General features: G+C 40.0%; 1 protein-coding gene across 1 annotated transcript in view; it reads left to right on the top strand.

Moving 5' to 3' along the window:
• LOC103365829 (polypeptide N-acetylgalactosaminyltransferase 14-like) overlaps positions 1–20,415 on the top strand; it is a 43,984-nt gene extending 23,569 nt beyond the window's left edge. Inside the window, exon 2 of the mRNA XM_008293375.1 lies at positions 19,861–20,415. Within this exon, the coding sequence (XP_008291597.1) occupies positions 19,861–20,193 (333 nt within the window). The 3' untranslated portion in view covers positions 20,194–20,415. The remainder of the gene's footprint in view (positions 1–19,860) is intronic.
• The last annotated feature ends 2,081 nt before the right edge of the window (positions 20,416–22,496 follow it).

Here is a 22,496-nt window from a genome sequence, read left to right as displayed (position 1 = left end):
ACACACACACACACACACACACACATCATTGTGTATTCCCTGACTGACCCTTCTTCTTGGGGCCAATAAAGAAAGGGATTAGATTGAGAGCTCTAAACCTTGCACACACCTCTGACAAACACACACAGCTGCTGTCAGGACATTTAATAATGAATCTGTATGTGTGTGTTGTTGTGATTTTGCCCTGGTTTTTTTTCGCACAGAAAACCTCGGACTTGTGTTATTAGTTTTTATTACTTGTTTGTCGCTCGATAACCATGCCCTGTCTTTATGAGTGTGTACGCAGGATCATATTTCATTTAATTTTAGTTGAAATACCAAAAATATTAAAGAAGGCTCAGTGAAAACCGAAGGTGGAAGGAGGATGTGTGTCTGCATGTGTGTGAGTGAGAGAGAGAGAAAGAAAATAAGGGCGAGAGAGAGGAGGTGACAGAGAAAAATAGAGGCAAAGAACAAGCGCATTTTGTATTTTGTCGCTTCTCTTAAGTTTGTTTTTATTCATGGCTTTTGCAGAGGGTGAATTATTGCTCTGCTTCCAGACTGCTTGCTCTGCAGTGTTTGCTAAGCATCCCCCCACCACAACACACACACACACACACACACACACAGTCCTCGGCATTTATATTCACCAGTGAAGGTAAGTTTTGTCGGAGAAGGTGAGGAATTTTGAGCAGCTGTGATTGGATAAACAGTTTCCCAGACTGCTGTCCACTGGGATATATGTATGGATTAGAGAGAGAGAGAGAGAGAGAGAGAGAGAGAGCAGTAATATCTGCGGCAACAACAGCACCTGAATTGTTGATAGTGTTATTTTGCAGAGCAGGAAGGCAACGTCACGGTTTTCCAGGAGTGTGTTGCATTAGCAGCTCCGAGGAACACGGACGTACAGACAGCTTCAATACACTGATTACATTCACTGTCAATATTCAGAGGAGGGAAGGTGATTAGGAGCGAGTGGTGGATAGGTGTGTTAAACACCAGCTTTGGATTCATGTCTAGTCTCATCCTATGGGCAAACATTTGCATTTGCAACCCACCACAAATCACAAGGCCAAGCTTGAAACAGTCGCTGAATCTTACTTAGATTTTAAAAAAATAACCCAACACTGAGAAAAAAAATAGAAAGCAATGAATGAGTCACATTAAAAACTTGTGCTTGGTTCATGGCTGCATTTCCTAACTTAAATCATGGCGGGGGTAATATATCCCCGACCATGAATAATACATAAGTCACCATGATGGATATGTGGGGTTCATCTCTAAAAATCTTTGTGAAAATATCCAGTTATTTAAGCAGGATGTGACTGTTCCTGATATCAGTTCAGTATTTCATTATTGTTAACAAAAGCAAGGTCACAACACCAGAAACGTGTTAGCTGGTGTCAATACTATTGAAATTTTATGATTTCACGACAAAAATTAAACTAATAAAATCAACGTATTTCAACATCAGCTTTTATTTGAAAAAAGTGGGATTTAGCATTTAAGTAATAATAAAAATGATACCGTTATTTAAAACAATGTTGTTTCAAAATATATAAAGCATTTTTTTACTCTCTTTTATGTTTTTAGCATTTCTACTATTTTTGTTGTTGTTGTTTGCTTGAGATAATATCAGTCACACTGAAGCTGAGTGGATTTGACTCAGTAGAAGTGACATGACATAATAGAGATAACTTAAGATTGATTGATGTTGTCTCAGGTAGACGAAGGAAAAGTGTGTTTTCTGAAGGTTTGTGACGATGGAGTTATCTGTTTTCGCAAATGAACTCTTCTTATATAAAATAGTAAATAGGCTAGGTGTACTAATATCTGAACAAATACTGACTTTACAAAACCAGTGGAATGTAGCCTTCAAGTCTATAAAACTCCCCCTCACTCAGTCTCCTTGTGAGAACTTTCACGGGAGTTTTTGTTCTTATTTTCTGTCCCTCTGAAAAGCGTCTGATACAGTCATCTGTGTATGTGTCGGGTTACTTTGTGTCGTCCTCATGCTGATGTTGTGAGAAGACCATTAGGAAAACCACAGAGGCTGCTTCACACAGCGTGCTAACACACACCCACACACACACACACATCGCTATGTATTGACAGGTTAAACAGTAATGTCTGTAGCCTGCTAATGTTGTCAGCAGCACCCAGCTCATATTGTGAGCTACTGCGATGTTAGCTAGTCTTTGTGAATGCTGTGTGTGAAGCATTGCTGCAACAGATGCTGCAGATCACAAATAGTAACAGCAACGTTTTGTGATGTGAACACTGTGATGACATGTTGTTAATATAAAGTAACACTCTCAGCTTGAATCCTACGTACACATCTGGATGTTTGTCTTTGAGCTGCTTAGATAGTTTTGAGGTGTTTCCTCCTTGTTTGCTCCAAATGCGACACCATTTGCATTCTGATTTTCTGGTTCTCTGAAGGTAGGATGCAGGTAGAAGTCTGCCATTGGATGCTCAAATTAGGCGGCTTTGTACTTCTGTGTGGTGTTAAAGCTTTCAAGATCTACTTTGCTACAGGAAACAGCAACAACTTCCTCTTCTCCCTGCATGCAAATGATTTACCAAAACAATTAACCTGTCACTGTTTTTAGGGAACACCTGCATCCTTCGCTCAACTCCGCCCAGGACGATCGTAATTGTTTTAAAGAAATACAAACAAGTTGGAGCGTCTTTTCCTCCTATAGCAGACTGATTCTAAAGTACCACCAGACCAATATACTCTACAGAATGGGCTGGCAAAGCGAGACCTTGTCGTCTATAAACTTGACCATCAACTTAACCCTTTATGGGGCAAGTGACCATATTTGGTAACTTCCTTGGACGTTCAACATGTCCACCCTGTGCCTCTCCTTAAGGTTGAAGAACCATGTGCACTTTAATATAGTTTTTATATTACTGCCAATATCACTACATTAAAAACAACGTCACTAAACAAATGTTCCAGGCACTTTATAAACGCTTTGTTACTGGTTTGCATTGAACTCCACTTTGGTTTGTTTTTTGGGATTAGTGCCAAACCCAAGAAAAATGTGGCTAAATGAACTTGCCAAGCGCTTTATAAATACTTTGTTACTGGTTTTGTAAGTATCATTACCTCAAACTAGAATGTTGTTAAATAAACATTTTTTACAGTTTGTTAGTTTTTCTTTTATTATAAATTCCCTTTTCTTTTTTCTTCTTCTTTTTTTTTTAACTGTAGCCAGGTACTTTACCATATATGGTAACTTTATTAATCTTCATTTGCAATTTTTATTTTATTTTTTTTAAGTCACAAAAGTAAAAATATCTTGAAATCTCCTTCAATAACACCCTGGGGTTGAAATGTTAATTTTCCCAGAGTTTCCAGGAGTGCCCTATAAAGGGTTAAATACTAAATATCTCCACAAGACTTTTGAGTTGTTTTTTTCCCCCCACAAGTTTCAGCAAACCTGTTGCTCCACCTTCACTTGCTGACACCATTTTGGAGAAATCACAATCTCCAGTAAGATACCTACAACAGAGGCCATGATACCGTCTGTACAATTAGTACTGTCACATCTGTAGAAGTCTGATACTGACTTGGTGCTTCAGTATTATTACTTGTTCATGTTGTTCATGGCAGTACTTCAGCCTTTCTTTCATTCTTTCACGATAAAATAGGATATTTTTGTAGTTTTAGCCAACGATCTAGACTACTGTCAGTGTATCAGGACTTTTTTGACAGAATGCCAGTCGTGTCTTTCACAGTATCTCAGTGTGAATTTCTTGCTCGAGTTTTCATACCAGAGCTTTTCATATATGTATGTGAAGGGTGAAATGTGCATCTGTACAAGGTAACGTTTAAATTACATCCCATCTGTCGCCTCATACATATGCATGCAGACACACACACACACACGCATGGAAAATCGGCCTTGGTTGTTTTTCTTTACAGTTTTTAGCTTGGTTGAACAGACACAGAAAGCCTTGCAGGGCTCCGAAGAAAATGCCTTAAATTCAAGGCAAATTTTAGATGTAAACACCTACAAACATATTCTGTCTCTCTCTGTTTATCTCCTCTTTTTCTCCGACACTCTCCCTCTTTCTCCTCATGCTTTATGGTGGATGCTTTTATCCCTGGCTCTTTGCTGTACCATGAATATGCAATGTGATCCTCTCTTGATCCCTATGGGGACACTCTGCCTCATCTCGGCTCTGCTGCCTACACAGGGAGGTCAGAGGTCAGAGGTTGGACTCAGCTTACAGAGCAGCCACAACCTGGAGCTTGTACACATTCAGTGTGTTGCCTAACAGCACTTCAGCTGGACTGCTGCTATTAGTTAAAGAGGAGGCAGGTTTTTGGTTTGTTGCGTTTATTTTTCAGGGACATTTGATAAGATTAAGGTGCGAATGAAGATAAATGTGTGTTTGGGTCTGTGTGTATGCCGGGGATTTATTGTTGTTTGGTAATGAATGAAGATGGATGTGTGTGTGTGTGTGTGTGCGTGTGTGTCTAAAAACACCAATTATGGTTATATTTACATTTTTTGAATGAACTTTCTATGAATGTCTGTCTCTCCAGTTTTGACCAGTGTACCTTACCAGTATAGGGCTGGATTCCACCTCCTGTATGTCTGAGTGCAGTCATGTGACTACGAATAATGCATGTTGGGTCAATGTTGAAACCTTTTCTGTGCTTTTAAGGGGAAGACATGTTGTAGCTTTTTCCGCAGCTAACAGGAAAAACTCCTGATCTCATTCTGCATTTGGATATAAGCAGAGAAATCACTCACACCCATGTGCCTGTGCTCCCATGATTCACTGCACCGCTGGTAGATTTCACGATCAGCGGAGAGTCTGTGGTTTGAGATAGTGTTATGGGCATGTGTGTTCCTATCTCTCTGTGCTCCTTGTGTGTATACGCCTTATAAAAGATGCTTATTTGTGATTGTGTTTGTTTAGCTTTTTATTCCCCCCACCAGATAATTCCCAGGACCTAAACTCATCAGGAGCTAAATGTTGCTTCAGCACATTTCTGTTTGATTTACGTGACATCTCAAAAACTTTGAAGATTAAGAAAATCAGACCACTAATACATTAAAAAGCAGCGTGCTTTGTACGCTTTGAGTCTGAGGAGGAAATAACAAAGAGGCATGATGCTGTTCTTTGTAATTTTCTGATCTGTGATTTAAAGGTTTAAGTGGATGCTGGAAAAGAGACGCACAGAGGAGGAGAGGTGAACGTAGGACTAAGAATAGACCTGTCGTTTTGATCTTTTTTAAGGTCGCTGCTAATGACTAGTCTCCTGATTAGTCAGCTCATCTAAAAGATTAAGTTTCCTCCAAAAAAGCAAAAAGACGATTTCATTTACATTTGTTTTATTTTGGTGACCTGCATGCCATTGTGTAATGCAGCACAGTGCAAAATGTAGGTTTACATAATAGGATACGAAAGTGTAGCTTTAAACTGGAAACTCCAGCATGGTAACAATAAACATGAAAGATGTTTATTATTTAATAGGAACCAGTATTTCTTTTGGAGTTACACTACAGATTTAAACTCCTTAACAAAGAGGTAAGTCTGGTCTGTATCTTAAACTAAGTGTAACATGATGGCGGTGGATATTTTATGAACGTGGACTATTTTTCCCTGTTGTGTGATTGTTCCCTAACTTTGCTAATAACTTTGAATTCTATGAAAACATAGCTGAATTCACAGCAAAGCTATTGTCTTTAACTCATGTGTGTTACGTTTGTATTGCTGTTACAATATCAGAATTTCATCAGTGCAGAGCAGCAGCTTGGACGTCTTAAGGGCTACGTTTCAGTCACTGTTTCATACTAGCTCCATTGTCTGACAACAGATATAAACATGACAACAGCTTGAGAATTCAGCTGCCTTAAAATACAGATGTAAAGTGTCTCTGTGCTGAATAGTGGCTGTGTGTACTCCTCAGGTGTTCATGCTTGGCACTGTGATGCCGTGGTATCGGATCCAAACTCTGCACAAACCATCTTTTTGTTCTGTGATTACTATAAGTACTCCTCTTTTAGAATTTTTTACACTGACTCAAGTTGAACTCTTCTGCTTCTGTCATTGTCTAGATTTTGGTGCTGAGTTCAACAGATTAATGACTGGAAGCAAAAATGACTGATGTCATGACACAATAATTACTGAGTGATACAGAAGAGAAACATTTGTTACAATGAAGTGAAGTTTTTTTTTTTAAATGAAGCATCAGCTTCACATTGACTTCATCATTATGTCGACTAATCACAGGAACCCAAGTATTAAGTTTTTTTTTTTTATTACTTCAATGATGAATGAAAAAATTTGAATAGTTTCAAACAATTTTTTTTTTATGAATTGATCCATTGTTGTGGTTCTGCATTGAAAATTTAGTAATTTCCCTGAGGTTTTGTACCGAAGGGATCAATAAAGTTTTATTCTTCTAATTCTAATTCTAAATGTAAAAAAACATTAGCATCTTTGGGTTGGCTTTAGCTTAGCATTAAAGATGTGTTAGCTCTAAGAACAGGCTTAATTATATTAATAACCAAAAAGGGACAGCTTGGTTTGAGATTGACAACACAGATTTATTAGATTGTTAGTCTTCACTTCAGTATGACTGTATAATGGTAGAAAGCAGGTGAAATATAACAGTGATCTACAAATAGTATTTTTCTGCTTTCGTACATGTCTGGACACTGTGTTCGGCTCACTGTGTTCTATTTTCCTTTGTTGCTTTTAGACCAGTCAGGAAATGAGTGACACAATCTAATTTTAAAATTCTCTCCTCCTGGTCTGATATTTCTATAATATCTGAATCTCGGTGTTTCAGCACTGCAGACTTCCCTCTCATAGGTCAGTGAATTGTTGGTAAATCTTTCCACCTGCTCATAGATTTATTGGGAGCAGGAACTTTTTTGTGGCTTAAAAAGCAAAACGAGAACTCAGTCCTTGCAGTCAAAATGCAGATAAAGTTCCAAAGTTTCTAAAAATGCTGAGAGAAAAACAAGCTGCATTTGAATCGTATAGCAGTACACAAGTGTATACGTGTTGTTTCGGTGGCTGGGTGTATATGTGTGAGTGTTTGTGTGTGTGTGTTAGGGTCATAGACAGAGATGTATGAGCTGGAACAGAAAACAATGTAGAAACCAAACAAGCACCGCTGCTGCAGGGAGAGATCTATACACACCCTTAATTGATGACCGAGCAGTGTGGGTGTATGTGTGTGTTCTCCCCTCTTCTAGTGGGTGAGGCAGCGTTGAAAGGAGAAGAGAGAGAGAGAGAAAGAAGAGAAGGTGTTTGTCTCGGTGTGTGTATTTGTGTGTATGTGTGTGTGTGTGTGTAGTATTGACGTAGCGGTGCTCTCTCCAGACCTGAGCTCAATAAGCCCGGACTTCAAACAAACAGCAACCACTTCACACAGGGGGAGAGGAGAGGAGGAAGGAAAAACGAGTAGGTAAAAATAAATGAAGGCAAAGGAGAGACGAAATAGGGATAGGAGTCAGGCAGCATGGAATAACAGCGGAGAAGAAGTCATGATGGCGAGACATCAGAAGTTTACACAAAATGAGGAAGAAGGGCAGCTGAGGGGCAGGAGATGAAAGGATGGGAGAGAATGGAGGGAGGATGGGAAGGGGGAGAAAATGCAGAACGCAAGGTGAACCGATGAAAATGGAGAGAAAAAAGGGATAACTACTGGCAAAAAAGACTTACTCTATGTAGCTGATGAGACCATGGCTTGATGTATGCAAGCGCAGATTTGTTTTAACTGTCTTAAGTGACTATAAATCACTAATCAAGATCTGTCAGTCAGATGTTGGGTTTGAAGGGGTGTCACCACTGATTTTTTATTTATTTTTTACTACAAGCAGTGCTAATGGAACACCATTTTGATGGGTGGCTGTGTCTCATTCATGTGCATGTGCCCGCCAGTGAGGGCTTGAGCATGCCAGCAAAACATGCACACAGTGTATGTGCCAGTCAGGAACATTTCCACCGCTTTATCCTCTGATGCTCATACTAAAAGTGAAGAATGACTAACACTGCAAGCTATTTAAACATGCAATGCTTCAAATACTCAGTAATCATTGGTGCAACATCACAGAAATGTTAGATGATTAAAAATTGTTTCATCTTGCAGTAACTGTTCTTTTTTCAAGTTGAAATTTACGGTATTTGATCATTACAAACAGGTTATAGACTACATTGATAATACAGGCCCTCAGTACAACAAAGTGAGTAAATCTGTGACCACGGCAACAAAAGTGATCGCACGTGTAAATATGTGTTAATGTTAGTCACACAAACAAGATTATACCAGAACCTGTAAACACCACAGCTTTCATTGCTTTAGCCTGGGTTGTGTCCAGTTCAACATGGTTCCATATGATTAATATTTTCTTTAAGATGGGTCGGGTGACAAGAGCAACAGTGGCCTACTAAACATACGAGATGTGTCAGAAAAGTTCCAGGACTGGTGTCACTAAAGATAGATTTCAAACCTAAACTACAAACTACGAGTTTTCCCCTTCAGACGATCAACCAGCACGTCTGCAAAGAGATCCTGCAGCGTTTGCTTCGTTCAGAAGAGGCGAGAGTTGTGGCAGAACAAGTCGTGGCTGCTTCACCATGACAACACACCTGCTCACAACGCCCTGAGCATCCCACAATTCCTGGCTGAGAAGAACATCGTCGTGCTGGAGCAGCCTCCCTACTCACCCCACCTGGCTCTGTGGGATTTTTTCCTCTTCCGCAAGCTCAAGGGGGTCATCAAGGGGACCCGTTTTGAAGACGTGGACGACATCAAGATGGCTGTGACAACGGAGCTGTGGAGGATCCCGGAAGAATCCTTCCAGGAGTGCATGGTGGCAGAGAAGGCTGGGAAAGTGTGAGAAAAGTTGTAGTTTGTGGTTTGGATTTGAAATATATCTTTTGTGACACCAGTCCTGAAACTTCTCTGACACACCTCAAACATTGAAAACAGAGCTGCAGCAGTGGTGAGGAGGTTTAGTAAGAGTCACACATCCTTCATCCTTGCCAGTCTTGAAAATTTGTGCCCAAAAAGAAAAAAAAAAGTTGTTTATGCAACCTTTTATTGAAAAACAAATAGCTAAGTGATTCTGACTTGGCACTGGGATAATGGAGAAACTGGTGTTTCAGTGATTACTCAGACAGTGTGGGGGACATTGCATGAGGTCAGCCTCATGCAATGTGTTGGATTGTGTCTCAGATGAAAACCACTGCTCACAAAATGGCACAAAATCACATTTTGAGTAAGAGGATGAAAAGAAACCTGGTGAATATTGGCAGCACATTCTTTGGTCAAATAAAACCAAAATAAATTTGTTTGGATCGCATGTGGGTTGTGCATGTTTGGCTTTGACCTGACCACGACCACCAGAGTGACTGTGTAGTGCTGACTGTGATCACTAATACTGAATGAAAAGATGCCTCCCAGTCTCAAGAAGCTTGGCAGGAGGTGGATTTCCCAACATGCCAGTGATCCCAAACATGCTGTAAACAATTACACAAGAGTTGTTAAAGGATTAAAAAGTCACAAGTATAACCTGGTCTATTGGATTCATGTGAGATGCCATGAAACTCACATCCGTGTTTTAAAATAGAAACAAGGCTAACAAAGCCCCTCCAGGAAAGAGCAACTGATAAGAATCATCAGAGAAAAATGGCAGAACATCTCTCCACAGATTTGCGACAGTCTGGTATGATGTCCAGAAGGATTGGATCAGTCATCAAAAACAATGGCAGGCATACAAATCTAGAAAAAAAAATACAAATAAAGAAGGAAATATCACTAGTAAGAATGTAATTGTGCTGAAATAGCAATGTTGCTCACATTATATAGATAACATTTAGATTTTTCAAATTAATCAAATCAATTCTTCTTTGACTTTGTGCTACAACAAATACAACTGCATAAATGGACAAGATATGCAGTCATTTAACATTTTAGTGATGTTGAGTAGTGGAGTATTCAGTTTTGTTGGCGGCTGATACGATTCTTCCAGAAACTCAGCTGAAGTAACTCAACTTCTAAAAGTTATTGATGCTTCGTTATAGCTATGTGCAACTTCAGTGTGTTTTGTCTGGATTGTAAAATGGAGAAACAGAGTGTAAATAGTTAGGGGGAAAGAGAAGAGAGAGCGCAGAAAAAAATAAACAAAACATAGAAAGAGTCCAAGTTTTGGGTTCATTTCATGCTGAAAAAAGAAAAAAAAAAAAACCTCAGAGTTTGTTAGCAATTGCAACGTACCTTTATATACCTTACATGTCCGACTCACTGCCTAAATACCTCGTACACGCTGCTCTAAAGCTTTCAACTTGCTGACTAACCAACTACCTGCTAACGAAAGGTGTTGAGCCAAATGTTGCATCCCTGCTGGATTCTGATGGATGTCCGCAAAATAATCGTAGCAGATTTTATTTTCTGTCATTCTGTTTCTTTGTCTCCACTAACCTTTCCAAAAGAGCTCGACTGCCTGACCTCTGTATGGGCCTGGGATCAGGTATGGAGGATATGCCATTAAACCAACTTGAAACTTACATTTTTCTAAAAAAGGAACCCCATTGTTTGTTTATTTTAAAAGACCTGTGCTGTTTTCTATTTCATATACTCTGGCTATTGCTTTTTAATAAAGCAAAAATGATTTCTTGGAATGGAACAGTCAACAGAATGCTCAATTACTGTGATAATTGTGAGCTGCAGCGCTGGTTTGTTGTAAACTCAATTTTTAAACATCATCGCGCCTCATGTAAAAGATAAACAAACAAGCAAACAAAGAAATTACTGTTTATTTCTCAGAGACATGAAAGCTACGTTTGGGGAGATTTCTGATTTTCTGTTTTCAGACATGCTTACCCTTGAAATCACTATCTCTCTTTTACTTGTTCTTGCATACATTTTCACAAATTAATTATGATTAGCAGTAGATACCAAACTCCTGTTTCTCCACATCAAGGCTTAACAATCTTGTTATCTCAAGACAGCAAAATATAAAATCCGTCACTTCAACTTCTGAGTTTTATCTACAACAGAAACTCTGGGTGCACTTTGTGTCTCTTCTGCTCTGATTAAAGCAGAATGTGATGTTGATCAATCGTTTCCTCTGACTGTGTGTGTGCGCTGCTTTGGTTTCCCTTCACTGAGCTGAACTATAAAAGCTGATGGCGCCCCGAGTCCCTCTGAAGTTGATCTGAAGATCTAAAGTCACAATCTCACACAACAGTTTGCGGCTTCATGGGATAACAAGATCGTTAGTCATGACCTGAAGATAACAAAACTTTGATACCTCGTTGCGGGACGAAAACTAATTGGCAAACTTAAGATAACAGGATTAGAAAAAAAAAAACGTCTATGTAAATTAGGTCTGTCTTGCTGTGAGTCATTTAGAGAATGTCTTTTTTTTTTTTTTTCTCCCCAAACGCGGATGTTTTGTGCAGCGTCTGACCTGTCTTGGCTGTTACTAATCCCACTCTTCTCTGTTTTCCTTTGTTTGTCTTATTCCTTTACCCTGTATAATCTGTTCTCTGGATGCTTATCTGTGTGAGTTTTTTTGAATTAGGGATTTCACTGTCAGCCTGTGCTACATAATAATTCTTAATCTGCAGCTAAAAATCCATATTCATATGTTTGTCTTCTGCAGACGGTTTTTTAGCCTCTTATGCATGACCAGATATATTCAGCATCTGTAGCAGGTTTTCCTTTTGCATTTTTTCCTGCTTTATTTTTTATTTAGGTATTATTCGCCTGTTTCCGTTATGAAAGATGAACTATTTTTATGTATTCCTAATAATAATGACTGAAAGGAGAAAAATTTGTAAGAAAGCCAGGGAAACACATACAAAAGAAGGAGAAAATAATCATCTCTGATATAAGAAATGCTCAGCAACCTCTCCACCTCAATCCTACCTTTATAACCAGGCTCATAGAATTTTTTATTTTTTTTTTAAATCGGAGGAGATGAAGGATGATATTCCTCTTACCTCTGTAATAATACCACTGATAACTGCCAGCACTCTGAGTTTAATTTACCTTTGAAGAAGCAAAGACATAATGTAAAAAGGAACATAAAATAATGGAGATCTCACTTGTTTTGCTGCTTTGTTGCAGTCGTTACAAAGGTGATACATCACAATATAATAGAGGGGTTGACATGTGTTTGTTTATGTGTGTGTGTGTGTTCATACGGTGCACATGAACAGGGGATAATAAAGACAAACACATGATTTATGCCTGGGATATAATAGGTAATTTATCATCTGACTGGGGCACATTTTAGGGTAAAGAAACCCAGAGAGGGAGAGAGAGAAGGATGGCTTTGTAGTATTATCAGAAATAACAGCAGCGCTTAATGGAAACCTTGATCTGTAATGTCTGTTTTTGTAAAACTGTAAGGCTCTCACACCGTATCTTTCATTCGCTTTGCCATGCTGAGCTGGACAGTCTGTAATTCTCCCCCTCGCTGTTACACACAAACACGTGCACGTCTTCAAAGAGGAATGTTCTCATTAGCAGCCGTCCTGTGTTCAGAGGCTGACGGCTCTCTGCTTTCTCCTTCAGTGCTTTGCTTCTGCGCTTGAGTCACTGACAACCAGGTGACACGCCGAAAATATTTAGACAATACTGACACTGATATTAAAACGGATGCTGATTACTAATTCATGTAAGGCGACTGACCCTCATCCCATACTGACAGTGTTCCTACTGCTGAGCACATTGACCATAATAGCAGCTGCAGCCACTACGATAACTTTCATTGGAGACCGGCAACACACAGAGGGGAAGGTTTTGATTTATAATTCAGGATTAGATTTCTGCTGTAAATATAGTTAAGATTGCATCACGGTTGGTCTGAACACAGCCACAGGTATAAGATCTGTATGTACGATAACAAAATATTCAGTGAAACAGTGACATAACTTTGTCCGTTTATTGACTAAACCTCTAAAAAACTATCTTTGTGTATGAAGGTCACATACTTTTTCCATAAAAATAATCTTACAAACGATCAGATTGCACTGTTGTTTCCGTTCCCTGCCTTGCTCCCCATCCACTTCTCCTCTGTTTGCCGCAGCTCGATCTCACCGAGTTCACCTACGATTCTGCTCCAACACTGCAACAGTGCTCTGTGCTACACAATGGCTCGTTGTGATACTGAAGTAATTTAGCTGTTCGAACTGGAAACTGAAGATACTGATGTAGAATAATGCTACAGAAAGTGTCATTGCTTTGTCATGGGTTCATTGCAGTTTCAAGGTGGAAACACTCAGCCATGGTGTCGACTGATGCTCATGTGTCTTCTTGCATTGTTTCCTCTGAGGTTTATGTTTCCGGATTTCAGTCACAATGATGGAACATTCACCAAGCTGGCTATGTAGGATGTCCTGATCAAGCACTTAATTTGGTCACTTTGACTATTGGCAGTTCTGCGTTGGCATATGAGGTGTGTCAGAAAAGTTCCAGGACTGGTGTCACAAATGATATATTTCAAATCCAAACTACAAACTACAAGTTTTCCCCGGATTCTCACAGGATCCTCCACAGCTCCGTTGTCACAGCCATCTTGATGTCTTTCACGTCTTTAAAGCGGGTCCCTTTGGTGACCCCCTTGAGCTTGGGGAAGAGGACAAAATTCCACGGAGCCAGGTGGGGTGAGTAGGGAGGTTGCTCCAGCACAACGATGTTCTTCTCAGCCAGGAACTGTGGGATGCTCAGGGCGTTGTGAGCAGGTGTGTTGTCATGGTGAAGCAGCCACAACTTGTCCTGCCACAACTCTCACCTCTTCTAACACACTGAACGAAACAAACGCCACAGGATCTCTTTGTAGATGTGCTGGTTGATCGTCTGGTGGGGAAAACTTGTAGTTTGTAGTTCGGGTTTGAAATTTTTTTTTTATGCTACCAGTCCTGGAACTTTTCTGACACGCCTCATACAGAGAGCATTCTCGGGGTTTAGGTAGCAACGGGCCACCATGACAAAGACATGTGTGACACTTAATGACCTCCAACCAGAGTTCATGCGTTTGAGACAAATGACTGCCTTTGTGACCAATATCATGTGTGACTGAAACAACAACACCATCCCCGGCAAAAGTGCTTTTATTAGAAAAATTACTCATAATTGGTTTTCCCAGCATCCTGCCATAAATTCTGTTCTCCCGTTATAACACCTGTGCATGTAAACAAAGGCGTAGAGTTGTGCCATACTGATCAATAAAAAAATGCCTTGATCTGCACTCCCATGTATTTAGAACTGCTATTAATACCACTTTTACCACTAGCTAAGTAGTGATAGTTGGTTTTGATGACTTGTTTGAAGGGGAGTGCTGCTCAAACTGATGAGAGGGATTCAAGTCAACATCCTTCCTGCTCCAAGACCAGGAATTTATGATACAAGTTGCTTTGTGTTCTGTATCCTCTCCCTCTCTCTCTCTCTTTACTCCTTCTGTCTTTCCCCATTGTGAGCTGTCAGAAAGTACGCAATGACCGTGACATCCGGGTGTATGTGTGTGTGTGTGTGTGTGTGTGTGTGTGTGTGTGCAGGCTTCAGCTTTCTCATTATGATTCTAAATGTATCAGTCTGTCTCATCTGGATGAATTAATAGGTTCCTTGGTGGCTTGGCTCAACACACACACACATGCGCACACACACAAACACGCACACACACACACACACACACACGCCCACACACACACGCGCACACACACAACACACAACACACGCGCTGTTTGTCCAGTGGGTCGTGCCTCAGGTTTGTTAATTGAATGTCTGTGTTCATGTAAGCGGCCGTGAGAGGCATTGAGAGGATGCCACGGTGCATTAGGAAGACAAGCGGTGTGTGTGTATGTGTGAGCGTCTGTGTGACTGTAAATAGGATAGAATCCAGAGGACCTTGAACGCAGCCTCTCCTGAGCTCCTAGCGAGACAAGGCACAAAACAAATCTTACAGAGGCGAGAAGGCCGCAGGTGTGTGTTTGTGTGAAACTCCGAGAAGCTTAATCGCAGCACCCCGCCCTTCTTGTTGTCTGCTCCTCTTCTCTTCACGTCTCGTTTCCTGTCTTTTCCGTCCTTTTCTGTCCTTCTCTTCTCGCTCTTTACTTCTCATTCCTGTATTTTCTTCTATTCTCCTTCACCTGCTGCTTATTTCTTGACTTTGATTTCCATTTTTTGTCTCTATTTTCATCCTCTTTTCTTTTTCTTCCACTCTTGTCTCCTCTTTTCTTTCATCTATTCATTACTGTCTTATCATTTCTTCATCTGTCTTCACCTCCTTTTTACCCAGTTCTTTATCATTTTTTATTCCATTCCACATTTAATATTTTTTGTTCTTGACTGTTTGTCTGATAGAACATGTAACAAGATGATTTTGAAGATTATAGTTTGATTAATGAAGAAAACAATCTGCAGAATATTAATAGTATTCATTGGTTGCAGCTCTATTTTTACGCTGCCATTAAACCAAATAACTCCAATAAAAATCAAGAACCTTTTTGTACTTTAAAGAACCACATAAAGCATGAATGAATTTATAAAACGAGATCCTTCATTTGAGACTACCTTCCTCCTCTGCCTTTTCTCTCAAGCTTCCAAAGTTAATCTTTTCACTTTTTCTTTACCTTTATCTTCCCACCAATTTCTTTGCATTATTTCTTATTTAGTTTCTCTGTTCTGCTTATTCCATCCTTCCCGTCCTTCTCTGACTCTAACTCCGACAGGTACAATGCGACTGCCTTTCTCAGAGCTGATCAGTAACAGAGACACTTCATTACAGAGAGGAAGCAAATTAATCGTGTATTTTTCTAAATTCTCTTAGTTTTTCCTTCCTCTTTCTTTCACACTTTTGTCCTGTCCCTCCACCTTTGTCTTTATTTTTTTTTTCTTTCACCCCGTGTCTTTCTTGCTGCGTATCCTCTCAATATTTCCCCCTTTCTTCCTTTTCCTTTCTTAACCCCTTCCTATGTGTATCCACCCGTTTCCATCACTTTGTCACTTCTCATCTCTTTATTTCTTTCTTTTCTCCACACCTCCCTCCATTTATATTTCCCTTCTTTTCCCTCAGCCTCCCTATCTCCCATTTCATCCCTTTATTTCCCTCTGCCGGTCCTTTTTTTCCTCTCACTTCTCCCCTGCTTCTTCTCTCTACATTCATTCCATTAATCCCTCCATTTCTCTTCATTCAATTTCTTTTTCCCCGTGTTTCATTTTTTTCCCCACTCCCCCGTATCTCTCCTTCACCTTTCCTCTTTTCTCCACCTCACATCCTCTTACCCCGTCTCTTCTTTCATGTCTTTCTTCATCTTTCCGTCCCCCTTCTTTTGTTCTCTGTTATCTCCATCCATCCATCCATCCCTCCATCCTCCCCTCTCTTCCTCTCGTTCTTCATGCTTCGTTGTTACAGCCACCAGGGGAAGAACTACCAACACAGTCTTAACACATTCGCACACGCAAAGAGTCTGACTCCCAGCCCTCTAATGGCCCCATTTAGACAATGTGTCGCATCAGCAAGTTGTATGGCTGAATAATGAGAAGAGAAGAAGAAGGAGGAGGAGGAGGAGGAGGAGGAGGACAAGAGGAGAAGAAGATGAGGAGTGTCGGGCGTTTTCCGCATCCCTCCATCCAGACAGCTGCTTCACCATAAATGTTGTCCTGTTACACACACCATCAGCGCCGTGACCCTGCTTGTGTTTGTCTGCGTGTGCGTGCGTTCATTCATCTCCACAATGTGCCAGCGCGTGTGGTCGTTGGGGAGAAATATGGCCTCCGGGGGTTTTGCCGAAGCTCCTGTGTTATGTTTATGATGCGGCAAAGGAGAGAGAGAGAATAATAATGTACGTTCTTTATATCGCTCGCCCTCAAAGAAACATCCCCTTTCTCCGTCTCTCTTATGCGTTACACAAATACACGCCCGAAACACACACTTCCTCTCTATCAAGTGAAACACACACTCCCCAGCCTCTGAAACGATACCTTGCGCACACACTCAGTGATGCTCGCAAACACATTCACTCCCACAGTCTTTCAAAACAAGACACACACACAAACTCCTTCCTGCATGCAGGCAGGCAGGCATCTGTACTGTCTCATAAATGATATATACTCTCTTTTAAACTACACACACACACTCAAAGCAGAGCTCCGACAGACAGAAAGTGCAGCTGTAGCTGTTTTTTTTTTTTTTTAAAGTCATTGCCACCTTGTGTTTTTCACCACCAGCTGTTATGAGCTGAACGGAATTTATGTGCTACATTAACATTTTATATCTTACTTTATAATGTTTGTATTTTCTGGAGAAGTAGAGGTTTCTGCAGAGCTGGTAGTTTCTTCTGTGCAACACTAGAAACGGAGTCTTTTTGGTATTTCTGTGGAAAAACATGAAGGCATACTGACTTTTACTGTGGCTAACACTAAGGACTTAACTCCTTTTTGCACATTATAGGCCCATGTTGCTGCTTTTGAATGCTCTAATATATGAATCACAAATTGCATATGTTTTACATTATTCGTGTCTATTTTTAAAGGAACACTTTAGGCTTTTAGGTTGATTTCAAGCCTTCCAGGCAGCCAATTTGCTGAGACTTCAGACTTATCCGAGCTTGTAAAATCATTTCACGGAACGTTTTGTTACCTGTATTCTGCTATCAAAGTTTCTTTGTGGTGCTGTAGCTGAAGAGAGCGTCTTTTGAAAGTCCTCTGTAGTGGTGTGTTCAAGGATGTCCTGTCATCTGAAAAAAAAAAAAAAAACAACCATTGAAATGATCACACACTCTGTATTCTTTTCACGACGTCCATGTGTTCATTATATGTCCTTTAGAATTGATTTTCATACTGCAAAAGTCACGAATGCAGCGCAGTTCAGCAGCTAGCCATCAATTCTCAGATGTCAGAATGAATTGAATGCATGTTCATTACCACTTAGTGGTAAGTGACAAAAAACTAAAGGGAAGATGGATTACCTGCTGTACCTCAAGCAGCTTTTTAAGTCTCTGCATGTGATTTTCATACATTACGGAAATCAGCTGAAGGCAGTGGTTATTTTGAAGGTTAAAAACATGAATCTGTACAAGTGTACAATCGTGTTTAAAACCTAGCTAGTTTGGTGAAGGACTGCAACTGTGTTTTCCCATTTGGTTGCGTTTGTTTAGGCTGGTGACTAAGCTAAACTACTATTCATTTTCAGGAATCTTCAATTTTACCTTGTTAACGTGTCCATGTGGTGTTTTTTTATATCAAGACACAGGGCGGCTGTGGTTCAGGTGGTAGAGCAGGTTGTCCTCCAATCGCAAGGTTTGATCCCCTGCCCCTCCACAGTTGCGCATAGTCGAAGTGTCCTTAGGCAAAACACTGAACCCGAAGTTGCTCCCAATGGCAGCTAGCACCTTGAATTGGTGTTTGAATATGTGTGTGATTGCGTGAATGAGAAACATATTGTAAAGCGCTTTGAATAAAAGCAAAGCGCTATGTAAGTGCAGATCAGACGTCTTCATACATAACAGACTTATGGACAATCCTGTCAACATGTGGGACAGAGCATTCTGTATCGTTAGTCTTCTGCAGAATTGATTTCAGGTTTTACTATGCATGTCTTAGTCACTCTAATATTACAGTTGTAGTGTAGAGTAAAACAGGGTTTAAGCAACGTGGCAGGTGAGCTGGTGTGCTCAAACTGCAGCAAGTAATTCAGGACTGTGTGGAGAAATAGACCTAATAGAACTGCACAGTCCACAAGAAGCAACAGTGTGGAGTTACATTAAAGTCATTTTAAAACATGAAGGGATTATTTTTGTTGATGCGCATTGATACGTTTTTAGGGGTTAAATCAATAACCAGAAAGTGACTGCAGACACGATCAATGACAACTAACGCAAAATGTACCAAGACTAAAAAGCAACATGAACCTTTTTCCCCTGTATATCTTTGAACCAAACCAAAGGTGTGAAACATCCTTGTACTAAATGTAAATAAAGTAAAGGTACATAAACTAATGCGATCTGTAATTAATAGGCTATAAATTGTTTAACCATCATAATTAGGAGGGTCACTTCATTATGTTTCACACAATACCTCACTTACCAAGACTGAATTATAGCGTATTTGCCAAGCAATACACTGCTGAGCAGCTGAGAGACAAAGTGCTGCATTTAGTCACAAAACAAGGAGAGAGCAAAGAGGCTGAAAAACCGAAGTCCAACATTCATCTTGTTAAATACCAAAGAGCAGAAAGTAAAAACCTGTCTGAATCTTCCTTAAGTAAAATGACCTCTAAAAACTCTCCAGATGCTTTTAAAAAGCCCCGCACTGTGGACAGCAGAACGTACAGATACACTCACACACACACACACGCACATAGACAACATATCCTCAGTGGATATGCACAAACCAACACTCACAATGTGACATTTATGACTAAGTCTCACAGTCATTTGTCATCCACTCTGATGAGTGCTCCAAACAAAATGTCAGTCAACAAAAAGCAACACTGGTTACTATAAACCAAGCAACGTACTCACTTGTCTCATATATCAAAGGTGGTTTTAACACAGGTTTACTCTGTTGAATGACACAATTGGTCTCTGCAATAGCCCACAACAAAAAGTCCTGGTGCTGATATGAACAAATATGAGAATATGAGACAAACCAACACGTTGATTAAGTAATTACTAAGTAAACACTTGCCAAACATTCTCTGTTATGACTTGTCCGAATAATGACGTGGAATTTCTTCTTTTTATAGTATGGAATGAATATATATAAATGAATATGAATATGAATATGAATATATATATTCATTCCACACAGTAAAACATCAAGATATTAATCAAACATGAACATGGTCATTACTTCCAGCCCTACTAATTGACTGATTGTTTGATCCACAGATTTCGGATGCAGAGTGGGAGGACATGTTGGAGGGCTTTGATGAGCGGGGTTACCTGAGCGCTCGGCGCTGGAAGCCTGGTGACGACCCGTACACCCTGTACGCTTTCAACCAGAGAGAGAGCGAACGCATCCCCAGCAACCGAGCCCTGAGAGATACCAGACACTACAGGTACAAAGAAACCTTAAAAAACCTCACAAGAAAGAAACATAAAACACCCCACAAACATACAACACAGCACACAGATACAGAAACTTACATAGAAACAAGAGCACACGTGCACTGTCTGCACACAGAGATCTCATGCAACACTGAACACTTGTGTAGTGTGTAAGATGTCAGGTGAGGTCGAGAAAATGCATATCGTGTGTGGCAAACTTTATCAGTATAACCCGAGTAACACAGCAGTGTGCTGTGTTCAACCTGACCTCTGGAGGGATATGTTTATTATACACACACTCCACAGTGTGATGTATGAATCTGTCAAAAGTGCACTGAATAAAAAGGGAGCTTATCAGTACACACACAAACCAAACTCCAGTAGCCTGCAGGCGTAAACAAACACATCAAAAACACACAACACTACAGATCAGCTCTCAGTATTACAGGTATGTACACACTCTCACACACACACGCACAGAGAAAGAGAGTGAGAGTTAAACACAGCAGAAGCTCCTGGAGCTCGTAATGAATCCCCTATCTGTACTAAAACAAATTTAGATTATGGAACCAAACACGTTTTCATAGAGAAACCACCAAATTACAATCCGTCTGTCCGCTAAGAAATTAAATTAAACCAAAATAGAAATCCTCTTAGCGGAGTGCCGTCCTCGTCTGTTGGAAAGGCGCTCAGCAGGAAGATAAGGAGCTTGCCGCTTTGACAGCAGCCTCCTACTTATATATTTCAGGAGATAAAAACTTCCAGGCACTTGTGGAAAGCGTACAGAGGTCCAGTGTAGTCGTGCTGAGATCATGTGGAACAGAAACACACCTTTTTTTCTTTNAAAAAAAAAAGTTGTTTATGCAACCTTTTACTGAAAAACAAATAGCTAAGTGATTCTGACTTGGCACTGGGATAATGGAGAAACTGGTGTTTCAGTGATTACTCAGACAGTGTGGGGGACATTGCATGAGGTCAGCCTCATGCAATGTGTTGGATTGTGTCTCAGATGAAAACCACTGCTCACAAAATGGCACAAAATCACATTTTGAGTAAGAGGATGAAAAGAAACCTGGTGAATATTGGCAGCACATTCTTTGGTCAAATAAAACCAAAATAAATTTGTTTGGATCGCATGTGGGTTGTGCATGTTTGGCTTTGACCTGTCCACGACCACCAGAGTGACTGTGTAGTGCTGACTGTGATCACTAATACTGAATGAAAAGATGCCTCCCAGTCTCAAGAAGCTTGGCAGGAGGTGGATTTCCCAACATGCCAGTGATCCCAAACATGCTGTAAACAATTACACAAGAGTTGTTAAAGGATTAAAAAGTCACAAGTATAACCTGGTCTATTGGATTCATGTGAGATGCCATGAAACGCACATCCGTGTTTTAAAATAGAAACAAGGCTAACAAAGCCCCTCCAGGAAAGAGCAACTGATAAGAATCATCAGAGAAAAATGGCAGAACATCTCTCCACAGATTTGCGACAGTCTGGTATGATGTCCAGAAGGATTGGATCAGTCATCAAAAACAATGGCAGGCATACAAATCTAGAAAAAAAAATACAAATAAAGAAGGAAATATCACTAGTAAGAATGTAATTGTGCTGAAATAGCAATGCTGCTCACGTTGTAGATAGAATTTTGATTTTTCAAATTAATCAAATCAATTCTTCTTTGACTTTGTGCTACAACAAATAAAACTGCATTAAATGTGACAAGATATGCAGTCATTTAACATTTTAGTGATGTTGAGTAGTGGAGTATTCAGTTTTGTTGGCGGCTGATACGATTCTTCCAGAAACTCAGCTGAAGTAACTCAACTTCTAAAAGTTATTGATGCTTCGTTATAGCTATGTGCAACTTCAGTGTGTTTTGTCTGGATTGTAAAATGGAGAAACAGAGTGTAAATAGTTAGGGGGAAAGAGAAGAGAGAGCGCAGAAAAAAATAAACAAAACATAGAAAGAGTCCAAGTTTTGGGTTCATTTCATGCTGAAAAAAGAAAAAAAAAAAAACCTCAGAGTTTGTTAGCAATTGCAACGTACCTTTATATACCTTACATGTCCGACTCACTGCCTAAATACCTCGTACACGCTGCTCTAAAGCTTTCAACTTGCTGACTAACCAACTACCTGCTAACGAAAGGTGTTGAGCCAAATGTTGCATCCCTGCTGGATTCTGATGGATGTCCGCAAAATAATCGTAGCAGATTTTATTTTCTGTCATTCTGTTTCTTTGTCTCCACTAACCTTTCCAAAAGAGCTCGACTGCCTGACCTCTGTATGGGCCTGGGATCAGGTATGGAGGATATGCCATTAAACCAACTTGAAACTTACATTTTTCTAAAAAAGGAACCCCATTGTTTGTTTATTTTAAAAGACCTGTGCTGTTTTCTATTTCATATACTCTGGCTATTGCTTTTTAATAAAGCAAAAATGATTTCTTGGAATGGAACAGTCAACAGAATGCTCA

This window comes from Stegastes partitus, unplaced genomic scaffold, assembly GCF_000690725.1.
Source record: "Stegastes partitus isolate 25-593 unplaced genomic scaffold, Stegastes_partitus-1.0.2 Scaffold879, whole genome shotgun sequence".
NCBI lineage: Eukaryota > Metazoa > Chordata > Actinopteri > Pomacentridae > Stegastes > Stegastes partitus.
Note: the sequence above shows the minus strand (reverse complement) of the source record. Positions and strands in the feature narration are given on the sequence as shown.